This window comes from Hydra viridissima, unplaced genomic scaffold, assembly GCF_058129835.1.
Source record: "Hydra viridissima isolate aposymbiotic clone 2 unplaced genomic scaffold, HvirCarnegie_v1 scaffold_7, whole genome shotgun sequence".
In the NCBI taxonomy this organism is placed as follows: Eukaryota; Metazoa; Cnidaria; class Hydrozoa; order Anthoathecata; family Hydridae; genus Hydra; species Hydra viridissima.
In genome coordinates this window covers 5,110,686-5,136,471 of record NW_028324306.1, presented here as the reverse complement: position 1 = coordinate 5,136,471, position 25,786 = coordinate 5,110,686, and the positions used below count along the sequence as shown (strand labels likewise).

Here is a 25,786-nt window from a genome sequence, read left to right as displayed (position 1 = left end):
AACCAAAGGGCATATATTTACGTCCAGGAGCAACTTTTCTACCATAATGACCTGCTCTACATGTCAAAATCTAAATATGGTTTTTAATAACTTTTTTCATTTCAGAAAAAACTGCTTTCCTCCTGTCTCCTCCTCTATTTCCAAGTCTTGTTGTTTCACGCTCATACCAGAGTCTTGGAATTCCTATAATTCTATCGGGATTTATGGCTAGATAATAAAAATAAATAAAATATTGACTTAAGGTGGTACATCCCCATTAATTTTGAAATTTTTTAGAAGAAATCAATTTTTTGAAAATTGGTTTTTTAAATTCAAAATTTTTCATTGAACAATACTATTAATTTTTTTTTTAATAAATAAATAAGGAAGTGTGTACAATTATGTGTTTTGTGGCCATAGTAAATTGAGAAGTCCGTAGCAACGCCATAGCAACGCAATTTAAAACAAAAAATGTAAACTTGCTCAAGCTTATAAACATCAATAACTCTTTTCTACTGCAGCTTGTTTATTTTGTGCTTCATGTTTATTTTAAAAGCTATAACTTGAACTACTAATGCGAACATGTATCAAATGTATCGTGCTTGCATGCTGTTTTAATTTGTTAATGTTTTTATAAATAAATAGCTAAATAAGATATGGGACGTTCTATTGCTGGAACTAAAAAAAGAAAGTTTTCTTGTAATCAACACCTAAAATCTTCAAAGTTTATTCAGCTTGATACATCAATTTCTGATCCAAGTTTATCAGCAAGCTCCAAAAAAATAGTAAACACTGAAATATTTGGAAGTCAAAAAAATTACATCATTATAAACTTTAATATTTTAAAACTAATGGTTAGTGAGTTTAAATGCCCCGAATGTGGAAATGAAGTTTGTTTAGAAAATGATTTAAAAAGCAAGAAAGGTTTTTGTTTTTATTTAACTTTACAGTGCCTTTGTTGCCAATTTAGCAAAGGATGGCACACGTCTCAGTTTTCTACTAAAAAATCTAAAAGTACTCCAGGTGTTCCTACTGCATCAGTTAATTTTCAAGTCTTTACTGCTTTTCGTGAAATATGTAGAGGTTATCAATCTATATGCAAATTTGCAGCTGTAATGAACATGCCATCTCCTATGAATTTTAAAAACTATAGTGCAAAAAATAACAATTTGTTAAATATTTATAATGAAGTTGCTTCTGCTATGTCAAGCGCAGCCAATCAAACCAAAGATATTATTTCTAAATCAAGCAATCTTAATGATGTTTCTGCTTACCAGGTTTCTGTTGATGGTACCTGGCAAAAGAGAGGCCATCAATCTTTAAATGGTATTGTCACTGCAATATCAAGAGAGAATGGAAAATGTCTTGATTCAATTTTGTTAACTAAGTTCTGCAAAGCTTGTAGTTATTGGAACAAAAAAAACTCAACACCAGGTTATCAAAATTGGAAAATAAATCATGTTTGTGAAGCTAACCACAATAAATAATCAGGATCCAAGGAAGTTTCTGGTGCTGTTTCAATTTTTCAACGGTCAATTAAAAAGCATGGTTTGAGATATGAAGGATATATTGGAGACGGTGACAGCTCAGCATATAATGATGTTGTTGCAAGTAATCCATATCCAGGTTTTGAAATAAACAGACTTCATTGTGTTGGACATTACCAAAAGAGACTTGGAAATCGTGCGCGTAACCTTAGAGTGACACTTAAAGGTCAGTTTCTTTCAGATGGAAAAAAAATAGATGGAAAAGGTCGACTAACAGATAAAGCCATAAATACGCTTCAAAATTTTTTTGGTATGGCTATCCGTCAAAATGTGAGTAACCTATATGCAATGAAAACAGGTGCTTGGGCTGTTTTATTTCACAACAGTGACATAAGTGAAGAGTCAGAGAGACACAAATTTTGCCCACGAACTAGAACTAGTCGGTGTTTGTGGCAGAGTAATAAAGTAACAGGTAAAACAACATACAAAACTAAATTAAGCTTACCATTAGCAATTAAAGCATTACTTATGCCTATATTTATAGATTTGACAAATGAAACATTATTGTCAAAATGTTTGCACGGACAAACTCAAAATAACAATGAAAGTCTGAATGCCTTAATATGGAAGAGATGTCCTAAAGATTTTTTTATTGGGAAAAAAGTTCTTGAGATTAGTATGAACTCAGCTATTATAGCATTTAATGATGGAAGCACAGCAGTTGAAAAAGTAATTAGTGCTGGAGGTATCGAACCAAGTATATTTATGCAGGAAGGACTTCGTAAATTGGACTGCAACCGAATTAAAAAAATGAATCACAAATCAAGTGCTAAAGGTAAAATAAGGAGAAAACAGCTTAGAGCCATCAAAAAAGGTTTCATAGATATTGAAAAAGAACTGGAAAAGGACCCACAATATAATAGTAGAGGTTTTTAGTTGGGCTCGTGCTTCTTTTCTTAATATAACGAACTTTTATTTTGTTTTTTGTGTTTTTCTCAAAATGTCATTTTTACCAAATACCCAAATTTTAAAACGCAATATTTTCAGTTTGGGACCATATGCTGACTTGAAATTTTCAGGGTGTTTTTGTTATAAATTGACTTAGGTAATGAACCAAAACTACAAATAAATATGATGTATAAGTATGCTTAAAATCTTTTTTTCTTGCTTTTTTTGTTAAAAATTTTCTTAAATATATAGAAAATTATTTTTAAAATGTTCTATGCATCTTTAATGCATGATTTTGGTTCATAACCTCTTCGTACCTTTTAGGAACACAGTGTGAAAATTTCAGAGTTAAAAGATATATAGAACTGGAGATATCTTGTTTTAAATTACACCCATATTTTGGCAATTCGTATGGAATAAGTGAGGCAAAAGTTCGGCAATCGAGATTTCTTATTTAAAAAAAAAATCAACATACTTGTTTTAACTTGTGTATTGTAGTTTTAATTTTGTATTGATTATTTTAAGGAAATTTTTTAGAATGGGGGTGTACCACCTTAAGTCAATAAAACATTTTTTCAATAATATACATGCATACTTTCTGCAAATTATTTTGAATTAATAGTAAAGATAAACTTACACAATACTGAAAAAAGTGAAGCTTGGCAAACTCGTAGTTTGTATCCTTCAACGCATAAAAAGTATTCAATGCTTCTAGGGCGCTAATTTACTCTTCTACCCCCGCCCCCATTTTTATTTTTGATTATGATAGAGAATTTTATCCTGATTAAGAATCGTATAAATACATAGACCTGAAAACCGAAGGAAAGTTCTCTAATTTGATGTTGAAGTGTCAAAAAAATATACCAAAAACTCTAATATTCGCCATCTTTTTTGAAACACTACCAAGTTAATAATTAATGCCGTAAATATGAAATTATTCATTAAAAAAACTTTATAGCCCGGTTTTTATTTCTCTAAAACATTTTATGGAGAAATTTGTCATGCATTTGCTTTTTATTTTAGTATTTTTTTCTTGAAAAAACTTCGAATTTCAATAAGTTTTTTTCTTATTTTCAGATTATATAGATTTTTTTAAAAATATATTTATGATTTTAGATAAACAAATGTTCCTATATACAAAAATATTATTCCAACGGGATATTCATCTACAACTTGGTTCCAAAAGTGAAAATAAGTACGTTCTTTAAAACGTTGCGCCCACATAAATTCTGGTAAATAATCGGGAATCATTTCTCGATTTGTGAGCCCAAACATTGCTTTAAATTTGACTTAGCTTCTTTGCCACATTGCCTCAACCCTGTTTGTTGTAAAATTTTTTGCGGGATCAACAAAATGTAAAGTATGGTTTACTGATCCATGTTAAAAACCTTGCGCTGCTAAACCTTGGTATGCTGCCCACATATCGCTCCATATTTCAGTCCCAGGACAAATTCATTGTATAATGATGGGTAGTAAGGTTGCAGCATTGCGGTGCGCTACAGGAATGACTAACCCTTCTTTAGTCGCTATATCGTACGCACCAAAAATCCATTGATCTTATACAATTCTACTTCGGTTGTATTTCCTTCTTGAAAAAAGTGATTAATCTATTTCCACTATTGAACCTGGTCCTCCTAATTGCACACGGTTGTTAAGGAAATAAGTAACGGTAATGTCTCTACAAAATTGATTCCAATCAACAACAGTTTTATTGCTACCAATTTCTAAATTCTTTTGAATGTTTTTTACTGAAAGGCCACGACTTTTTCCGGCGCTACAAGTCCAAATATAGGTAATACCTATTATTTGCCAAAGTTTCAGTTGAGATCTTTCAAAAAAACTCCCAACACGAATACTTATTTTCTTTTTGCATGGTTTTTGCATGCATCTCCAAATCTTTCCATCGACATTATGACTATTTTGTTCGTTGCACTGAATGTTACATCGAGGACAGATCATATTGATAGCAAGTAAACCAAACTCCCTGCACCAACGGATACACTCGTTATTATTGTTTTTAAACCTGCGACCAATTTCCGGTAAAGTAAGGCTATCAAACTCAATAATAGTCGGTCGTCTAGCATTCGCCATTTTAATTTTAAAACAGAAATAAAGAAACATCTCTTATAAAGAGAGTCTTTTATAATTACATTTTGTTATTTGCAAATTTTTTGCATAGGAATTTTCATGAATATATTCTGAATTTTCATGAGAATTTTAATTACTTTTAAACTACAGAAACCAGGCGGCGTAATTAAATAGTGAAATTTTAAAGTGTTATAAATTAACATTTTGTGAATGCTCTGCGGCATATAGTACCATGGAAAGCATTCTACGTAAAACCTAGCTCTATGTCTACAGTATTCCCTTAATAAATCTGTATCAAGCTCAAAACCACATGAAATACAAGTCAGAACAACATGGAACAGTTTTATAAGTTCAAAATTAAGTCCTGCGGTTTTAGTAAACAATTTTTCACTCTGATAGGCTCTTCTGGAGGTTTTGCCATCATTAGATGTTCCTGAGCCGCTAGCCTTAGACCTATCGACAATCAGTCCCATCTCCTGAAAAGCAAATTGAATTTTTTTCTTTTGCATTTCAATTTGTTGCTTGTCAGCTGGTAATCTTGATGACCATTTCTTGACTGGCATTTTGTAAGCAATGTGGATTAAGCATTCGAATGTTCGTATCCATGCATGAAGAATTGAAATCCCATATTGTAACCCATTTTGAGTGTGCAATTTATTTATATATATATATATATATATATATATATATATATATATATATATATATATATATATATATATATATATATATATATATATACACTCATTAGGGTGTACCTGTGTGCAAATTATTTTCTATATACCTTGTCAATAACATTCATTTCTTTAGGACTTACACCACATAGAGAGCAGCACTGTGATGAGTCAGTTACATCTGATAATGCAGTATGGGCTTTGCCATCAATCATACTAATTTCAATTTTATGGTCAACGTCAATAGACTTACCATTAAGTAGGATATGGCTTGTTTTAGTTAGCTGTTTGATCTCGTTTTTTAATGTTAATTCCTTACAACGAAGAAGGTGTGCAGTTTCCTCTTCAAATATAAATCGCAAAGGCCGACAGTACAAAGTAGATGTGGGTTTAAAATTTCTCCAAAGAATGACCTTTTTATCATTATCAATAGATGAGAGCTCTAAAGGCACAAAGCATTTAATGAACAGAGACTCCTCACTCTTCAGATTCCTAGTACACTCATCATCATTACATATTTGTTTATAAATACTATGCCCACTTAAACCATTAAAACCAGCTTTGTATATTAGAGGAGCTCTATTACATTCATCTGCATTTAAAACACCAGTCTGTGTCTCCAAAAGCTTTTTTGTTGTGTGATCTAGTAGATCTTGAAGTGGAACACTAGCAAAATAGTCAGTTACGCTTATATTTTTAGGATAGCATCGATCTTTTGCCACTCTAACATTTTTACATGCTTTGTTTTGTTTGTTATCACTGCATATGGCAGATTTGTTGTGAAGATGCTGATTCGTTCTCTTTCTTTTCCTGTTAATAATTTTGTTATTCCTCTTAGCCATATTTTTAAATGTAATTCGTTTGGTACCAATAAATAATGGGGTTGCAATGTAAACAAATATCCAAAAGCTCCTAAAATTGACAGCACTTTTTTCATTTACGAACAACTTGTACAGGCTGTTTTATAACTTATTACTTTAAGTTGTGTTTAACCAAAACGAGGTTTTATATTCACATCAATTTTTAACAATAAAAAAGATATTAGACTAGTTATTAACCCAAAAATAACTCAAAATGTGGTTGCTATGGGCGTTTTTAAGGATACTTTTTTAAGATACCTAAATATAACAGCTAATATCTTTTTTAATAGAGATTGTTTACAATCCAATATAATCAGAGACTATTCACAAGTGATGAATAAATAAAATAAGCTTTAAAAAAAAAAAAATTTTTTTAAATTAAAAAAAGGTTTTATGAGTGTGGGACCACCTTAATGTTGATACTGCCGATGCAAACAGGACATCGACCAATGGTGGTTATTAAAGATACAAATAATTCACTGTTAATCACAAAGTTACATTCAAATGCAGTGTGATGAGATGAAGAATCGTCTTTTGATTCCAAAGAAATTTCTAACTTTTCTGCAGAAGCCGATTTATTTACAAAGTTTTTTGTAATATTCAATGCTGTATTACCGTTATTTCTTATATCTGCTTGCAGAACCCATTTATAAATAAAAACACTAAAAAATCTTTAATTATAACTCAATTTAAACTGAAGGAAGACTGACAAAAAAGTAACTACCGTCCTTCAGGAGCTCTACTTTGAGAACAATTTTAGTGGTTTCAACGTACAGCTTAAAGCTTTAAATAATATTTAAGGAGAAGCCAAACGTCTTGAGCATTGTTTAGCAAAAATTTAAAGTTAATCGCTTTTGTGGTTAAGGAGATGTTGGAGAAAAAGCGTTACTAAGGTCGTTGCTATGAAGCAAGAACCAAACTACTCTTTAAAAAAAGGGCAAATTTGATTAAAATTAAGAAGATTTTTGACTTATTGCAAAACGCACATTGAAATAGGCGAACACTAGGTGTTTTACTCTATATATAAATTTAAAAAACGGCAAATAAAAGAAAATGCATAAATAGTTCAGTCTCTTGGCAGCAAGTGCTCTTTTCATTTCTGCTTTAACCATTCACTCAATTAAGTTTTTTAATATTAGGAATGTTTCACTCAAATAAGTTTTGAACTGTTAGGAATTTAACTGTTAGCAATCTTCCATGTCACTAAAGAAATTAAAACTGCCGACAAATTAAAAGGTAAGTCGTATGTTATCATTCATAAGGTTAATTTTGGCTATCATTCATAAGGTTAATTTTTTTTATTGTACTTCTTCCGTCATGATAGAATCTAAAATTGCATAACAATGCGCTTTTGCATCCTTACAAACAATTGCAATTGCATCAAATTTTCTTTTGAACTTTTCTTTCATTATATTGTCCTCAAGGTGGTTTTCAAATTTTACTAACTCCTTTATTGAGTTAACCTGTTCAAATCTTTAATAATGCAAATTCCATTTAACTGAAAGAAAGGACTATCAAATAGTTTGTGATTTGGCTAACATCCTTTATGAAACAATATAAGTTCTCAATTTTATACCAGTTTTTAAATAAACTATTCTATGATTTTCTAGTGTTACCTCTATTGAACATCTTTTACATCCAAACTTAGCAATGTGCCCCATTACACATTTAACAAATGCTCGCGAAGGTACACCACAAATAAATGAACAAATACGAAATGGCAATTCAATGCTGTCAATATTTATGCTCACTTCAACAGACCTACTTTCTTCGGCGCTTCTTTGAAAAATTGATAAAATACCCTTTTGTAATCCAAGGTAAACATATTTTCCAAATTCATTTATCAACATCTACATTACGAGGGATATGCAGTAAAGTGCGAGAATCTTTTGAAAAGTCTTCTTGATGAAAATGATCACTAATTTGTATCAAGTTTAACAACTCATCAAAATACTCTCTTAGGAGATTTTATTTTACTACCTACTTGATAAAATCTGATAAAAATTCATGCACAGTTTGCTTAATTAAACATTTATCCTCTTTTTCTGAGCTTCAACTTTTAAAAGGATCTTTTTTCTTCTGAAGAATCAAAATAAGAATGACTACTTGAACTTACAGTTGAAGACCACACTGGAAAAACGATCAAGCTACTTTTTTGCTTTTTTTGGGTTTTTGCCCTTTTTATATTCGGCTGCAGTTTAAGTATATAATAATTGACTATATAACTAGCTAACCGATCAAATTACACAGATATTAAGCTTAACAAATAAGTGAGCTATGGTTTTTTGAAGTTTAAAATCTAATTTACTCAAAACAATAAAAATGTAGCTTGATCGTTTTTCCAGTGTGTTCTTCAGTTGTCATTAGGGAAAAACTGTGTGAACACTTTGAAACATTACTCTCACTATCCTCTGATATTTCTTCTAAGAAATCAGATTAAGAATGAGAATTTGATAAAGATAAATTGAAAGTACAAGTCAAAGATATATTTCCAGCTAAAGCTGCTAGGTATTTTTTCATATATTCTTTTATATATGATGCTGAATTTTCTGTCTTCATTTTATTAAATTGCTAATTTTGCAACATTAATTCTCAAAACTTTTAAAATGTTAAAATAAATATAGGGAAAAAACCTAGATATTAGAAAAAATATAAATCAGGACAACTAAAATAACGGGACGCGAAACTTTAATTTCATGTAGTTTTGACGACAGTGCTGATTTAAAAAAATAGCGAAACGCTTCTATTATTAAACATTAGTGTAATTATCAATAGAAATATAATAAAATGTTATGGCTCAATTATTTATCACTATTTTCAAACAAAAATTAATTGTCTTGATGAAGTTTAAAAAAAAAAAAACTTTTTAGAAAGAAACTGTAAATTATCTGTAAATTAGCTGTAAATAATAAAAATACTTTTAATGAATTAACTAATCATTATCATACTATATTATATTCATATCATAATAGTAAATATATAATTATAAATAAATTTTAAATCAAATAAATGTAAAACCATAAATACATTTCAAAACTTTATTAATTAGATCATCAACAGAGACTAAAAGATCTGACCTCTAAGTATTGAGTTTCTTTCTTTTTCTGTCCTCTATGTTAATCCTTGTAGGGTGTTAACTAAAACATGTTTTGTTTCTGATGTAAAAGTATTATGACGCTTAAATCCCTTTCCCTCTGACATCTTAGAAGTCGCATCAGCAAATGCTAAAATTTCTTTAAATTTAAGGTCATCGATTGTCTGGAAAGAACACCTATTGCTATCATTAAATAAAGCATCACAAAGCCTTTCCTCTTTACATTTAGCATGTCCCATAATGAAACAAAATTAGCTAATCTTAATGCTGCAATAGTTTTTTTTATTAAATACAGCAACCATGTTTGCAACAATTTTTCTATCATCAAACTAGGGTACACTGACTTGCGTGAAAGCTTTGTAGTTTTGGCAACAAACAATTCCTGTCTGTTATATAATTGAACTATGTGAGACCAATCACAAGAGAGAGGTTGATTATTAATTTTTGAACTAATAATGTTTTTTCCATAAACTAATTATTTCTTTTACTTTTAAATAAGTGAACTGGGTCGTGTAGCATAATAACTGTTTTTTGTTTTTCTATAACACCTTTGGTAAACAAGTCGATTTATGGGATCGTAATCTGATAAGAGACACAATAACTTTTCTCCTGCATCAATTATTTGTTTATTTATGTTTATGATCGAATCATGAAGAAAGTGTACTGGCAGTTTGAACATTGGTTCAATTCTACAAACAAATCGTTTACCAAAGATAATTTTAATCATAAAGACTAATAATGTTTTTGCAATTTTAGTGGGATTGTCCTCACTATATCCAATGAGGTGTCCTCCTCTGAAACTAACACTTTGTTTAATATACATCTTAAAGAGAAGGCAGCAACGCTTTTAAGAACTATTAAGATTTTAAAAAACAACTGTGATTGTATCATCGCATTCTTTTTTATATCCAACTTCTCCAATTCTTCCTAATTTTGAAATGAGAGTCTTTGGACTGGGCAAATAAAGCAGATTTCTTAAATGTCGATAACAACATCTGGAGGACAAATAGTTCTTGTGCAAGACGTATACATAAAGTAGAAAAGCGACGTCCATTTGGAGAATAAGTCGTGAGGTGTAGTTGTTTAATGAGGAAAAAGTTTCTTCACAAGCGTCACTGTATGTATTTTTAATTTGACTAATCAAACTTAATACCTCATCTTTTATTTCAGGACTAGAGGTTCAAACTCTTTTGACAATAGCTTCAAGCTGTGACCACCAAGTAAGACAATGTGAAAGCTGAGCAGGTCGAAGCAGTTTACTTTTGTATGCCTACAATAAATATTAACTTGACGTGAATGACAATTAATTAGAACATTAATTAGAAATTGTTTCGGGCAGACATGATCGAGAAACACCTGACATTTGACTTTTCAATGAATGCAAAGTATTGAGGATATCTATAATAGATAACAAGTTCACTTTAAATCAAAACAAACAAATATCATAAAACAAGGAAAAAATCATTAACGTTCCCTTTCTTTTATTTCAGACAACATTATTTCAACACCATAAAATCTAATAAAATCAATTTGATTGAAATTATTCATTTCATCAGGTATTGCATTTTGTGATATTAAGGAAATTTTATTATCATTTGTAGATCTTGTTTTTGTTGAGAATGTTTGGCGCACCATTGAAGATGTGCATCCAGGAAAAACAGATAAGGATTAATAGGAACCTGAAAAAAAAAGGTGTTAATAAAATGATTCATTGTAAAATATATCAATAAAAACTTTAGGAATGCTTTCCTCAAACTTTTGATCGAGGAGGCTTGTGCATTTTGTAGCCTCGTGGCCAGTGTTTTTCACACATACACACCCATATTTAAAGTTTTTTGAGAAGAATTTTAGCTAATTAGGCCAGGTGAATAAAAAAGAGTATTTGCTGTTTTTTCGTGAAATCTTTCACTCATGAGCTTTTGCTGAAATGTTTAGCGATTGCTCACATATGAGAAAAGCGCTTGAATAAAAAAGCTATAACTAAAAAAACGGTGAGCAATTGCTTCTAATTTTACGAGCCCCCTATATTAGTTGCTTTTTTTTTTTTTTTTTTTTTCGATAATTGGACATTGATTTTACTATTTTACTACTATATTTTACTATTTTTTGACAATTCGTGTATATATATATATATATATATATATATATATATATATATATATATATATATATATCAAGCAACCAAAGAAGTTCGTGCGGTTTCGCAGATCCATAAATAAATACACATAAAAACAGTTTTAATAAAGTTTATTCTTAAAAAAAGTCTCCTTAAGCAAGAATAACTTTCTCCCATCGTGAAACAAGCTGGTGTATTACATTTTTGTAAAAGTCTTGGTAGCAAAAAAATTGAATTAACTCATTTTCGAGATCTTCTCTATTTCGGAACTGTCGATTCCTCATATGATTATCCAGGGCCAAAAACTGGTGATAGTCGCTTGGCGCAAGGTCTGGTAAATACGGAGAGTGAGGTAGAGTCTCCCATTGTAAACATGCTAGAGTTTCCTGCGTGATTTTTGCGGTGTGCGGTCTGGCGTTGTCCTGGTGGAATACAACATCCAGCCAACAGCGAATGATGGGACTCACATGGGGGTTATATGGGCAAATACATAGGACCGACGTGGGCTAACCATATAAATAATATGTAAGTTTGGTGGCTGGCACCAACTGGGACTCACGTGGGCTAACCAGTTAAATTGCGAAAACCGATTTCGATCATTCTTCAGTTAGCCTCTAAAAATTCCAATTAGCGACTTAAATGGATTGCCTTTGCTCTACATTTTTCGATGTGACACTTATTCATGATAGAGGAATACTTTTATACTAAGACTACGATAGTTTTATACTACGACCAAGCTTGCAGTTGTATCATACACGACACGACGGTATATGATACAATACAATTGTAACATACTACGACCAAGCTTGCAATTGTATCATACATATGCATATCAAATGCAATATATCATGCACGATTGCTTATTAAATGTAACAATATCTAAAAATACTTCAACTCGACAAGATTTTTGTAATGTGCAAGCTGTGTAAAAAACATACTTTTTAATAAACGAACAAAAGCAAAGACGAGTTTACAAATTCGCTTTTATTATTTACAAAAATATAAGACCGTTTACATAAGTTCCATATAAAATAAATATTTCTCTATTCTCTTCTGTATATAGAAAGATGACAAACACGCCCACGCCTACACACACGTGTTTGTGTATGTGTGAAACTATTCGATTGATTGTGATACTAACATTCGGATCGCACAATTACCATCACGAACTCGACTTCCAAGTAACCATTTTCCTCCAATAAATATAGAAACTTAACGATAAATTTGTATTTTTTAATAAAAGAAAATATTTTTAAAAAAATTATACAAATAAATTCCTACTAATATTACTTACGTTGCTTAAATAATTTTTTTTTAATGTATACAAAATCATTAAAAATCTGTTAACCAAATTACCTATGGTTTTTTTCACAATCTTTCTGATTTACTTTGCTTCTGTAAAAGAAGTTCATTATAATGATTAAAAACAAAGAAATATTGAACTTTTTATTACAAGGAACTGTTTATAAATTTCATTGAATTTCAATTTATTTTTTTCTATAAGTTTTTTTAAAGAAATATTATTTTTTTATCTAAAAATTATATTTTTTATTTTACCAGTATTTTGTATTAAACTGCTGTTTTTTTTTTTTTATTAAATGTTTTCTACAGTAAATGATAATAAAATATATTGAATATATTAAATAAAAAACATAATATTTGTAAGCTGTTTGACTCAACTTTAACTTTTGATAAAATCGACAGTGATATTAAATCTTTCTTTCGAAATTTTAAAAATATCCTTGATTTGGCAAGCAACTTCCAATGTTTTGGCTCATTCACTAAATTTCTCACCAGTTTTCAGTAACATGAGTTATAGCAATACCATTTCATGAACAAAAATAAAATTCATTTGAGCATTATCAATTCTTTAACATAAAATCTAATATTACATAAAAAATTGCACTTACTGTACACAGTCTCAAAAAGTTTAGTGGTTCTGAATCCTCTTTTATCTTGCCTACCAAAAACATTAAGTTTCATAGCCAAGTTATTGGACATCAAGTTAATGTCATCATACGTTTAGTTGTCTCCTCAAGACAATTACCCCCAATATCACTTACAAATATAACCTAAAAAATTACTCAATACTTTACACAATATTTTGAAAATCATTTTAACCTTAATATGACAGGATGAATTATTTAGTTTTCTTTACTCTAACTCAGATGATAAAGGAAAAACACCTCCATATGGAAGAATCTCAGCTTTTTGAAGTGGCTGCTGTTCTAAACTTCTAATTATTACCATTTGTAAGCGCTGCGTTTCTTTAACATCTTCGAGCTGCCTTAGTACTTTACCCAAAAGATTTTCAATTTTGTTAAGTTGGCCTAATTTAAATTAAAAAATATGTTTAAAAATAAATACTTTTGATAATCATGAGTAAATTATTTTTATTCAACTCTTGGTTAGACCTAGCCATTGCCAATGGAACTAAGAGATTCAATCAATGCAATCAACCTATTTATGAATCTGAGAATCCCTCCCCCTCCACACACAAAAAATGTATTTCAACAGGATTTTTTTGTAAGGCTTTTGAATATCTTTATTCTTAGTAGCTTGGAACACAATCTAGACAAAGTTATCTATATTATATATTATATAATGCAATATGCATACAAGTTTATTACTTGTTTTTTCTACTTAAGTCTAGTTTATCTCAATATAATTCCTACAGAAACGTTTAACGTTTGATGTTTAACGTCGTTTCGTCATTAGTTACTAGGCTTTGAAAGAGCGCGTTTTTCCGTTGCACGCGGCCATCGGAGAAAGATCTCTTAAGCAAGTTGAAACTTTTTTCCTTTTGGAATTTAATTATTAGTTTAGATATGGAATTTAATTATTTGTTTAGATATATTACATAAAGAATCATATTAAGATAAATAATCATCGCTAAGATCATCTTATAATTGAAATAAGTATATAAAATAGTTATTTAGACATTTTTATAAGTTAAAGTAGAAAGGATTTAAATGAGATAAAGTAGAAAGGATTTAAATTTTTATTAGATAAAGTAGAAAGGATTTAAAGTAAAAAGGATTTTAATTTTTTAAATAGTTTAGATTTTGTTTGTTTTAGTTTTTCTTTTTGCAGTTTTATTTTTATTATCTTACTTTTTGGAAGGAAAATAGGGGTACGGATGTTATTTAAAGTTATATTAATGCTATTTCCATAAAATAGTTATTACTACTTTGAAATTTCTGTGATACTGTTAACTATTTTTGTTCTTTTTTAGAAAATTTAAAAAAATAAATTAAAATTTTGTGCCAACACTGACATGGCATGTCACATGTTATTGTATCTAAAGGTTAAATTTTGTTATGAGGATTACAGTTCTTATGAAAAAAAAAAAAAAAAAGAAGGTAAAGAGTATTGTTTGTAAATATGAATTTTGTGTCTTTTTAAATTTTCTGGCGTCATTTTTAAAATTTTTGTTTGCACACATTTATTGTTTGGATGTTTGCTTTTTTTACATGTATGTGTATGTGGTTATAAGTGCTTTATAGTTGTTTTATCAATGTGTTTTTATAATAATGTAAAGAATTTTTTTTATTGTTTGTGTATGTGTTAGTATGTGCTGTATAATTGTTTTACAAATGTGTTTAAATATGTTTATAAGGTATTTGTTTAAGTATATATTTAACTTTATATACATATTTAAACACATTTATTGTGCTTATAGTTGGTACATATGTTTATTTTATGTTGTTTTCGTGTTTTCAAAGTGCTGTGACTTAGTAAACATCTACCTGAAACTCAATTAGTGTATTTTAGAGAAGGAGCAGAACAAATGGCTTTAGATTGTGCAGCTCAGCGTGATACGCACCTAACGGCATGGTTTAAGTTACATACTGATAATGAAAGAGCACACTGCTATTCGTATGTAAACATTCCTTATCACTTTAAATTTGATGTTAAACATTGTAAACGGAAGGTTAGACAAAGGGGTGGTAATAAGGTGATAGTAAGAATGTATAAAGTTAATCTAACTGGAGAATTGTTTTTTCTTAGACTGTTACTTTTGCAAGCAAAAGGAACAAATCTTGGGAGTGTGTGCGTACTGTTAATGGTATTGTCCTTGAAACATTTTGTGAAGCATGTGTTTTGAAAGGTCTGTTGCAAGATGACACTGAATGGCAGAATACTCTTTCTGAGGCGGTCTTAACACATATGCTAAAGCAAATTAGACAGTTGTTTTCAATTATTTTGACCTTTTGTTTACCTGACAATCCTTTACATCTCTGGAATGCATATAAATTTTTTATGATGGAAGATTTCATTCACCGCTCAGTCCCACTTCTAATAGCTGAACAAGCTACTCTGCATCAAGTTAAAAAGATTGTTAATCAAAGTGGTAAAACGCTGGCTGATTACAAACTGCCTGTTATTAATGAGTTTATAGGCTTAAATCTAGAAAATTTTGATGAAAATGTTCAATAATCTATTGAGAAAACCAATCGTATGAGATTGTTGCTTAATGTCAATCAATGAAATGTATGTAATGCTATCCTTCCTGCACTAAATTAGCAACCAAGTGTAGAAAATCAACATTCTAGATTATTTTTCATGGATGGACCAGCTGTTAGTGGAAAAACCTTTACTTATAATTGTTTGATTGCTGAAACCATAAGTAGGGAGTTTAAATCTGCTACAGCTGCATGGACTGGCATAGCAGCAACTCTACTTACAAATGGATCTACATTGCGTGGCTTATTCAAACTTCCTGTTCCAATATTGGATAATAGCACATGGAATGTAACTCCTAATTCATTTGATGGGGAGGTTGATTTTTCCCAATGGCTACTAAAACTTGGGAATGGAACAATACCTGTCAAAGAAGAAGATCTTTTTAAAGGATGCATTTAAATACCAAATCAGTGCATTATTAGAAAAAATGAATCGATTGTTAAAAAGGTTTTTGGAGATTCTGATCAAAATGATAATTCTAAGCGTGTGATTTTAACACCAACTAATGTTGATTCATTATCAATCAATGAAGAAGTGCTTGAATGTCTGCCGGGTTAGGTCAAAATTTATTTAAGTGTTGATCATATTGATACTGATGACCTTAATGAAAGAAATAACTTTCCTGTTGAGTTTTTGAACAGCTTAACTCTTTCAGGTATGCCACCTCATTGTTTAAAAATGAAAAGTTGTGTAATATGCTACTTAGAAATTTAGATCTCAAAGCTGGATTATGCAATGGTACGCGAATGAAAGTTTGTGCTCTTCAAAATAATTATACTGATTCAGAGGTTTTGACAGGTGTTTGTAGTGGTAAACGGGTTTTTGTTCCTCGAATTCTGTTGGCTCCATCAGATTCTAATTTATCTTTTGTTCTTAAACGTCTTTAATTTCCTGTTAGATTGGCTTCTTCAATGACAATTAATAATAGTCAAGGTCAAACGAATAGAGTTGGGGTATATCTCAAAAAATCGTGTTTGCTCTCATGGTCAACTATATGTTGCATGTTCAAGAACTAGAGTAGTTTGTTTTTCAAAATTGATAAACGTCTCATTTAAGGTATGGTAGGTGAAAAGTGTTACACAAGTAATGTTATATATTCTAATGTTCTTAATTTATAGTCTTTAGATTTTCATTTCAAAAATTTACTGTTTGTAGGTTTTGAGCACATTTTGTATGTATAACTTTATTTATTATTTTAATTTTTTTTTTTCATAGTTTTTGATAAATATATCTGTCATTTAATATTGTTATAAAATGTGTTTATATGTGTTATATAAAGCCATATTTGTTTATAGTTGTATATATGTTTAAATTATATTGTTTCCATGTTTTCAAAGTGGTGTGACTTGGCATTATGTTGAGCAAGATTGATATCCTTGCCAGCCAAGCGATGTACTTATAGCATAGCTGTGACTTGTCAGCATGTAGTGCCAGTTGGTGTTACTGCTTTAGAGCTAGGTTGTGTTGTTTAGCCTTTTTTAATTATTCTGGAAACACATAATAATGTCTGTTAATGTTTAGCGTAATGTGTATGAGAGTATGCAACCTTGATCTTTAAATCTAAGGTGTTTTAATGTCCTAAATTTGAAGTAATTGAATAACTAATATTGCACATAAAAACAAATATACTTTTATGTATTCATATGTTTAGTAATAAGATAAATATAGTTAACTTTTAATTGTTTTTCTAATTTTGCCTTTCATATCTTAATTTGGTTTGTTATTTTCGCTGGATTTTAGGATCAAGGATGTAAATATTCAATTGTTATGTCTTATTGTTGTTATGTTTTATGTTGATATTCAGTTTTAACTATAGACACCTTCACGTTGGTGACTATTGTTAAAAATGAATAATAGGTAGTTTCATTATTGGAACTTGCTTTTTTTTATGCACTAAAAGTCAAGACAATATGCTGAAAATGCAATTTATATCTTAATTTGATTTTTTTAATATATATGTAGTATTGTTAATCCTTTTGTATTTCCAAGTAGATTTTATAGTTACATTTTCGATAAATATTTATATTAACTGCCATGTTAAAATAGGTTACTATAAATTGCTAAATTGATTTTCAGTTTTTATGTGGTGTTTTATTTTATTTTATTTTTTTGTTATTGTAATTGAAGGGCCCAGCGGAAAAGCTGCGTAAGCCACAATTACGTCATTTTTAGTAAATTGTAAATGACTTTAAGGATATTTTTAAAAATAACGGGAAAAAGTATCATTATCAGAAAAATAGTATTTATTATAAAGACAGGTGAAAAAATACACTGGTATATCTACTAAAAAATTAGGACACTATATTACTGTGTTCTGCAATAACAAAAATGTTAGGCAACTTTGCCTCTTCAAAATTTTTAAAATATTGTTAAAAGAGTTGGTCAGGCGAAATGGATGTTTTGTTTATGACTTGTTAATGACTCTTTTATATATGTAGCATGCACTAATTTATGTCTTCGTCACCAGAATCATCTGTTAGACCCAAATCAGTTGCCTCCTCGTCACCTTTAAGAGCAAGATAATAGGGATGATGGACAGGTGGTAAGAATTGTATTAGCTCAAAAAGATCACTTAGCTTTTCTCTTGTGAGTTTTCTACTATTGGGGTACAAGGGCTCAAGTTCAACATTGATAGTGGTAGATGCTCGTCCACGATTTCGCTTTGTTACGTCCAGCAACATGAATGTGTCACTTTCTAAATCACAGTTTCTGGTATGTGTCGAAAAACATCCTCGAGGATTCACGAACCTATCTCTTGTGTACCTCTGGATGCTTGTTGCTCACTCCATACATACATAAAAGCTGTCTTTAAGTTTTCATTGTGGATTCCAAGATTGTAAGTCCACATTTGCCTTTTATAGTAGGCTATTCCTGTACTAAGCACTGGTGTCGGTAGAGTTTTTTGTAAGTCGAAAACTAATACCCTCTTGTTTGGATTTGTATGTGCATCTAGTGTATCTTCTTTCATTTTTTCTTTTGCCTTTTCAGCCATCTCTTGATGAATAATAAGGTTCCTCTTAACAGTGTTCTTTTCTTCACCCTCTGAAAGACACCTGATTTTATTGTTAAATAGATCACATTCTTGACATGTATCTGATTGCGGATGGTGAAAATGTAAATTATATTTTGTATTAAATATGCGTCGAAATACAAAAATTGAAAGTGGGGTGCGATCATTTTCATTGCGATTGCAAACATATTTCTCGTACATCTTTGACATTCGTAAAGTTGCAAATAATTTCTGTACTGGTTGTCTTTTCTGCTATAGTGAGATTGGTACGTTGGAAATATGCGAATAAATCTTTGAAGATATTCTGTGTCTTCATCACTACTTTTATTTTGTGGAGCCGATTTACCTCTGCGATCTTCGATAGGTGTACCATCTGTTTTTTTCCTTGCTAAAATACTTGTTATTGTCTCTTTAGGAATCTGCAATGTGTCTTTGAAGTAAGTTTTGCAAATCTTTTAACATTTTCACATTCATCAGTTAGTTTATAGGAACGACTATTTACCCATCACAAAGGCGTTTTTTAAATCCCAGTTCATGGTGTAAAAGTTAGAAAAAGTTTGATTACGGCGAGCAACTGTTATTTTACTGCTGCACTCTAAATTGCAGCCACAATCTTTGTTAATAAAAATCTTTGGTTCAACTACTTTGCCCTTTGATGTAACATATCCCTTCCCTGTTGACCTTCTTTGTTTCAAAATATTTCTTTTGTGTAGTTCTGGATGAGCAACTCGCTTACGACTATGTCTATGACTATGGGTTTCTCCTTGTACTTCCTGGGAAAAGCTGTCGTCCTCTCCTACTTCTCCAACAAGGTTAACATTTGAATCTGCAATGAAAATGTTAGGTAAAAATTATTTTCTATCAAGAAAAGAATTCCTAACAAAACAAACTAAATGGTCCTAGCTAGTCTAATGCTAGACCTAACACCAATGTAAACAATCAGTCCTAGGCCACATCAATAGGACTAAAAAATTCCTTTTATAAGCCTATTTAGTTTTAGAGAAATTGTACATACCATTAACTCCTGTTAGTATAGATATAGGTCTTGCTTTTTCTTCAACATACTGATCCCCAATACTTGAAACAGAAATAAAAAAGTGCATGTCAGTTTTGAAAAACTAGAAGAGGAAAACCTGCCTAAACAACATTGAGGCTAGAAACTATATTATTGTATGATAAACTCAATGAAAAGTATATCTTGAAGCTGCATTAATTATATACATACCTTCGCTAACATCATCCTCTAAAGAAGTGTAGTTATCTGCATCTGAATCATCACAATCACTTTTCAATAGAAACTTCCAAATCTGAGCAGTTCATTTTCGCCATGTTGATTGTTAGATAGGCAACTTTTCCACAATTCAAATTTTATTTTTCTGTTAAAGTAAATATGATTATAGGTAGTAGCACTGTATGGATGGGCTTTGGGGTTTGGCACTTTTTCCACAACAAACTACATACTCAATGTACAGTTTGCAGTGATTATCCAGAAAATTTCAAAAATGTGGGTTAGACCACTTTTCCGCTGAGCCCCTCAATTATAGTATGATAATTCCTTTTTTTTTTTTTTTTTTTTTTTTTTTTTTTTTTTTTATTTCTTTAGGATTTACGATTGACACATTTATACAATTTATAAAAAGAAACCTGATTACCTATTATTGTACGTTTTGGTCAGTTAAATTGATATTAATATATGCATTTAATTCAATTTTTTTTTAATTTTCTCTATTTTATGCCTAATAATTTGTTGCACGTAACTTAGGGGATCTTTTTAAACGGGGGGTGAATAGTGTAGTTTTGCGCATTTGTCGAATATCGAGTTACTTAAATTTTGTAAGGTGTTTAACTAACTAATTAGCTTAGTTTGCGTTTGTAACACTTTTGATGAAAGAAAAAATTCTTATATATGTTAAATTCTTATATATGTTAAAAAGAAAAAATTATTATACAGGTAAATCATCGTTTTTCATTTTATTATTCTGGTAAAAGGTCTTCATCAAAAACCTGATTACTCTTAATAAAAATAACTCTATTCTCCTGACCACCATTAAGGGAAAAACGGGGAAGGGAGGTCCTTTATTAGTGTCATAATTTTTAACAGAATTAAATTTCGAGTAACAAAAGCAATTTTTAGTAAATGGTAGCAAATTACCGTTTACTAAAAACTATTGAAACAAAGATGCCATTTAGAAGAAATGGGCAGATTAGTACCATATATAGTAATGATCAAATGGTCGGTTATTTTTAATAAATTTATTTAGTTGTGTGCATTTAACGTTTTAAAGACTATTTCCTTTTTTAAAGGAACATGTATCAAGGGGATACCAAAAAATTAATAACTCATGTATAATTCACGTTCACTTTATCTTAATCTTATTAGTTAAAGTTCATGTTATAAAAAATATAACAAGAATTTAGCTTTACTTTTTCGTCAATTTAAAGCATGATGAAGTGTTATTAGTTTGTGTCAGTAACTAAAAACGTATTGTTTTGAACTTAGTTATGTCGAGGAAAATGGTTCTGCCATACACTGATATGACCTATGTCAGTTGTAAATTACTCAAATAATGTTAAATAGTTGGTAAATTATTTTACCTCCGCATCCTTTTTATTTTCTTTTTACAGATGGTTTAATTTTTTCAATTTGAAGGTGTTTTTCTTAAAGGTTATAGTTAAGGTTTCGCAACTTTAAATTGTGGAAAACAGCCACTATAAATTAAGTAACAGACCGACCATAACCCGTTTTATGGGTTGCTTTTTGCTTGTATAAAATAATACCTACCATTTGAATCGTTGGGTAAAGTAGAAGGCTTTTTGCTAATTGTTCGCATATTGCCTTGTGAAGGTTGAGCTCATGATAAGTTGATTGGGAAGCAAACGACTGTTTAGAAATTGAAGAAAATGTTAGTGAAAGGGGTTTACCAATGACTTCGGAGTCAGAGGAACAGCAATATCATCATTATCATCTGATTCTGAGTCAGATGGCATAACCCTTTTGGTTTGTTTTGCTCAAAAAAAATGTAAAAAAGAACAAATAGAAAACTTGAAAAACTGAGAAGAATTTTCTAAAACCTAATGTGAATCTGTAATTTGCCAAATTTATTAGGAATATTAAATTTGTTGACTCATTAGAATCTCTGCTTTTCGAATTTTTTCCACTGCTCTTTCATAGTTAGCTAAATGAAAAATATATGGGTGTAAATCAAATACTAATATAAAAATGAATAAATTTAGTGAATACCATTAGTATTTTTTACCTAAACTTATTTTTATCTAGAAAAAATTTTAAACTTTAAAACATTAAGCACTACACTATGCTATATATTTGCAAAAAAGCAATGAAAAAAAAAAAAGAAACATTTTTAACTATTTTTAAAGGCTTACAAGCTTTCCCTAAGGACCTAACATTAAACTTGTTCCATGAATCTGTCGGTTTTGACTCACGAATATCAAGTTGCTTTATGTTTGACCCAGCAGGGGGCCAGAAACAAACATCTTCATCGTCAGAAGCAAACCACTGTTGATAAATAATTACAACAATGCATGTTGTCACAAACTCAACATTAGCAAAAAGTACCATATTTACAAATCTATTGTTATACAAGAAAATTATCATTAATTATTCATATATTAGAGTTGAAACCATCATTTTAAAATCCTTGTTAAAGATAAAACACCTTGTCATTTTTAGCTTACAAATGAACAAAGTATTGTAGTAACCAGGTGTTAGGGTACTGAAATAACAGTTTATTTTATGCAAACTTCAAAACCATGCAATAAATATTATAATAATAATATAAACTATGCAATAATAATAATAATAATAACAATAATAATAATATATATAATGCAAAAATAATATATTATATGATAACACTATTTATTTTAACATATTACCTAAATTAAAATATAACATAGTCTGATAGAGGTTTTTATGTTCAAATGTACAGTGAAAAATTATTTTTTTATTGTATCAATCTCTTCTATTAAGTTGAATAATAAAAAAAGTTAAGTATCATAACTAAAGCAAACAAACCAAACTTAAAGAGGAATAAGTAAATAAACTTATATTGTTCTTGGAAAGTTTGAAATTACATCTTCAAAAAAATAATTAAGTAGATTAAATAGAAGTTATCCCATAAAAATAAAAGTACTATTTTTAAAAACTTTAAAATAAATAACTACTTCAATAACAGTATGTTTACCAGAATTACCATATAATATATATATATATATATATATATATATATATATATATATATATATATATATATATATATATATATAACGCTAGATCGACTTTAAGTGGCATTTTGTAAAAAACTTAACTTAAAGTGGCATTTCATAAAACGTTCGAAAACTTCTAAAGTTAATGATGATATTGAATAAAATCAAGTTGAAAAGTATTGTGAGATGAGTATTAAGTTAAAAAGAATAAAATTTACCAAAAATACTTTTTTTTAAAAAAAAAAGTCCACTTAGCGTTTTATTATCAACAAAGATTCCACTTAACGTAAATAATAACGTTAGATTGACTTAAAGTGGACTAATACTCTACATCGAGTTGTTAATTAGTATTCGAGGCTTTATTATAAAAAGAGTAACAAAATAAATGGAGGAGATTCTCCGATGACGAGGGTATGGCGGAAGAGATAAGTATGAAAAACTAAAAAAGAGGTTACTTCAGTTTAATACCGAATATAAATGAATAAAGTAAAATTTCTATATCAGTCTTAAATTAAACCGAATTATACAATGTAATAGAATATAATAGAATAATAGAACTCTTTATGGGTTTGAAACAACGAAGCCTTTGGTGTGACAAGTAAGGGTCTGCGTCTGAAAACGGTACAAAACGAAACGAAACGAAACGATGAAAAATATTGTTTCGATAAAACCGTTACGAAACAAAACAATTTTTATCATTTTTCGCAAAATACGGTACAAAAAGAAATACAATTTTCTTGTTTCGTGATTAATACGGGACTAATTGACAATAAGCTCTTGTTTCGAAAAAACCGGTACGAAACGAAATAAGGTTAAACTTTTTCCGAAATGAAACGGTTAAAAACGAAACAAACAAACAAGAAATTTCTGAGTTTTACGAGAAATACTATTTTTTTTACGACAGATAGGGCTAGCATAAGATAAAAAAGTAATTTACTGTTATATTGTACTAATTAACGCACACATTTTCGATTTTGACGAGAAATTAGTTTTATTTAGACTATTATATTTCACGATAAATTTAAATTTTCACAATAAAAAGTAAAACATTTTTATATCAATATTTGTTGAGTGTCACTTTCGGATAATTCTTCCGGAGTTTCCATTGTTTTTCTTTTGATTCCTGAAGATGTTGGTGTTAAAGGTAAAGAAGAAGAGCATAATGGCGTTGATGAAATGTTTTTTGTTTTGAACGATAACTTTTTTTGCTTTTTTGAAAAAACTGCTTTGGGTATAGGATTCTTGGGAGGTGTTCTGAATGGAGTTAATGCTGGGGGGTCGAGGGCTTCTTCAGCATCGTTTATAATTTTCAAGGTCATGTGAGGATAGACAAGATCATAATTGACTTTAATCAAAGTCAATTGCTTTGCTGTCTGAGTGGAAAGACTGTCTTTTATCATTTATAATTCCACCGCTGGCGCTGAACACTCTCTCACTACAGCTTGATGCAGCTGGAATGCAGAGCACATTTCTTGCCAACTGTGCTAACAATGGAAAAGTAGAGGCATGTTTCTTCCACCATTTCAGCACATCAACTTTATGCTTTTCTTCAACACGAGGCATAGCGTGGAAAGATTAAAATTCCCTTTCAATTTCCGGTACATTTTGACTAATGGTGTGGTTATTATCACCCTGTTCAATCTCTATATTTTGTAAATCGTCGTACTCATCCACACCAGCTGGCACTTTAACTTGTGTAACTTTATGATTATTTTTTTCACTGATCAAAATAGCTTCCGACGATGGATGATCGTCGATGACTTTCCTGGTGAACTCTTCCAAGATACCGTAATGTCTAAGCATATATCCTGAAATCATAAACATTAACTGTTAAATTTAGTCTTTTAACAAATAATGAATATTAAAGAATGGTTTTTTTACCAAGAAATAAAACTTATAACCTCTAAAGTACGGATGAAGAAGGTTTCCCAAGGCATAGTGTTGGTTGTATCTTCCATGTTCATTGAATCGCGTGGCTATGTGTAAATGCTCACTTAGTTTTTTACAAAAAGCAATAATTATTTCTCTGTTTTCCATATCAATGTGGTTATGAAGAAAATTGTCAGTTTTCTAAAGCATAGTTAGCATATGATGAAGCACTGGTTCAGTGTCCTTGGACATGCAATCTGACATAATCTTCATTTTATTTAATACTGGCATCAATGAAGCCATCAGTGAAAATTGGTTGTCACTTGTAATAACGTTCTGTAGTGGGTTGTTATTTAGTGCATCTTTTTCTCTAAGAGAAATCAACACATCTTTAAGTTTAAGGATTGACTCCAGCATAAAACAGTTAGAATTTCACCTGGTTTTTACCGGAGCAATCATTTTAACATAGTTTACACAGAGCAACATACACTCTTTTTCAATAAGTTGACAAGCTAAGGTGGACCTGTGAACTTTGCTAGATAGTTGTGTGGCAATATCTATGCAGTCTTTGACTTCTTGCACTTCATTGGTAGCATGAAGTAGGCTAGTGTTTAGTAGGTGGTCTGCACACAACAGTGATTCATATTTTATTTTGTTCATGATTGACACAGCATGTTTCATGTTTGCCGCCGCATCGTGGACAATGACTTTCTTGGGCACGGCGTCCAACACTGGATATTTTTGGATCATTTCTTCCAAAGCCTTAAACAAGAATGAAGATAAATTAATGATTTATAAGATAACTTATGCAGCTTTTGGGTTTTACAATAAATTAATAATTCTTTCAATAAATAACAAAATCCTAGAAGAAACGCTATTCTAGCGGAAGGAATAGCGTTTCTTCTAGGATTTTGTTTTTTATTTTTTTTTACAAGCACAAATTATATGAACATTAAAAAAATTACTT

General features: G+C 30.1%; 2 protein-coding genes and 3 pseudogenes across 3 annotated transcripts; 1 reads left to right on the top strand and 4 right to left on the bottom strand.

The window, feature by feature from the left end:
• The first annotated feature begins 635 nt into the window (after positions 1-635).
• LOC149885770 (uncharacterized) lies at positions 636-2,402 on the top strand. Its single transcript, XM_090094256.1, has 4 exons — positions 636-764; positions 930-1,062; positions 1,171-1,413; positions 1,471-2,402. The coding sequence occupies exons 1-4, from the start codon at positions 636-638 to the stop codon at positions 2,400-2,402; spliced, it is 1,437 nt and encodes a 478-aa protein (XP_089950382.1).
• Positions 2,403-9,147: 6,745 nt separating this feature from the next.
• On the bottom strand, positions 9,148-9,953 carry LOC149885769 (uncharacterized; annotated as a pseudogene).
• Positions 9,954-18,521: 8,568 nt separating this feature from the next.
• LOC149885768 (uncharacterized) lies at positions 18,522-20,052 on the bottom strand (annotated as a pseudogene).
• A 1,575-nt stretch (positions 20,053-21,627) lies between these two features.
• Positions 21,628-22,303, bottom strand: LOC149885767 (uncharacterized). Its single transcript, XM_090094255.1, has 3 exons — positions 22,108-22,303; positions 21,849-21,899; positions 21,628-21,731 (listed from the first exon to the last, which is right to left on the bottom strand). Exons 1-3 carry the CDS (start codon positions 22,301-22,303, stop codon positions 21,628-21,630), a joined length of 351 nt encoding a protein of 116 aa, XP_089950381.1.
• A 1,699-nt stretch (positions 22,304-24,002) lies between these two features.
• LOC145190637 (uncharacterized) lies at positions 24,003-25,500 on the bottom strand (annotated as a pseudogene). Its single transcript, XR_016454228.1, has 2 exons — positions 24,852-25,500; positions 24,003-24,758 (listed from the first exon to the last, which is right to left on the bottom strand). The product of XR_016454228.1 is annotated as an uncharacterized LOC145190637 (transcript).
• Between the last annotated feature and the right edge of the window lie 286 nt (positions 25,501-25,786).

Bases quoted from the DNA above. Each gene is read 5' to 3' on its own strand.
- LOC149885767 (XM_090094255.1), bottom strand. From the start codon at position 22,303: ATGGTACTTTTTGCTAATGTTGAGTTTGTGACAACATGCATTGTTGTA. The intron at 21,900-22,107 runs GTAAGCCTTTAA...TTTTTCATTTAG, and splicing joins TAGGTCCTTAGGGAAAGCTT to CTAACTATGAAAGAGCAGTG. The intron at 21,732-21,848 runs GTCAACAAATTT...ATTTTTTTTGAG, and splicing joins AAAAGCAGAGATTCTAATGA to CAAAACAAACCAAAAGGGTT.
- LOC149885770 (XM_090094256.1), top strand. From the start codon at position 636: ATGGGACGTTCTATTGCTGGAACTAAAAAAAGAAAGTTTTCTTGTAAT. The intron at 765-929 runs GTAAACACTGAA...TTAACTTTACAG, and splicing joins CAGCAAGCTCCAAAAAAATA to TGCCTTTGTTGCCAATTTAG. The intron at 1,414-1,470 runs GTTATCAAAATT...ATAAATAATCAG, and splicing joins CAAAAAAAACTCAACACCAG to GATCCAAGGAAGTTTCTGGT.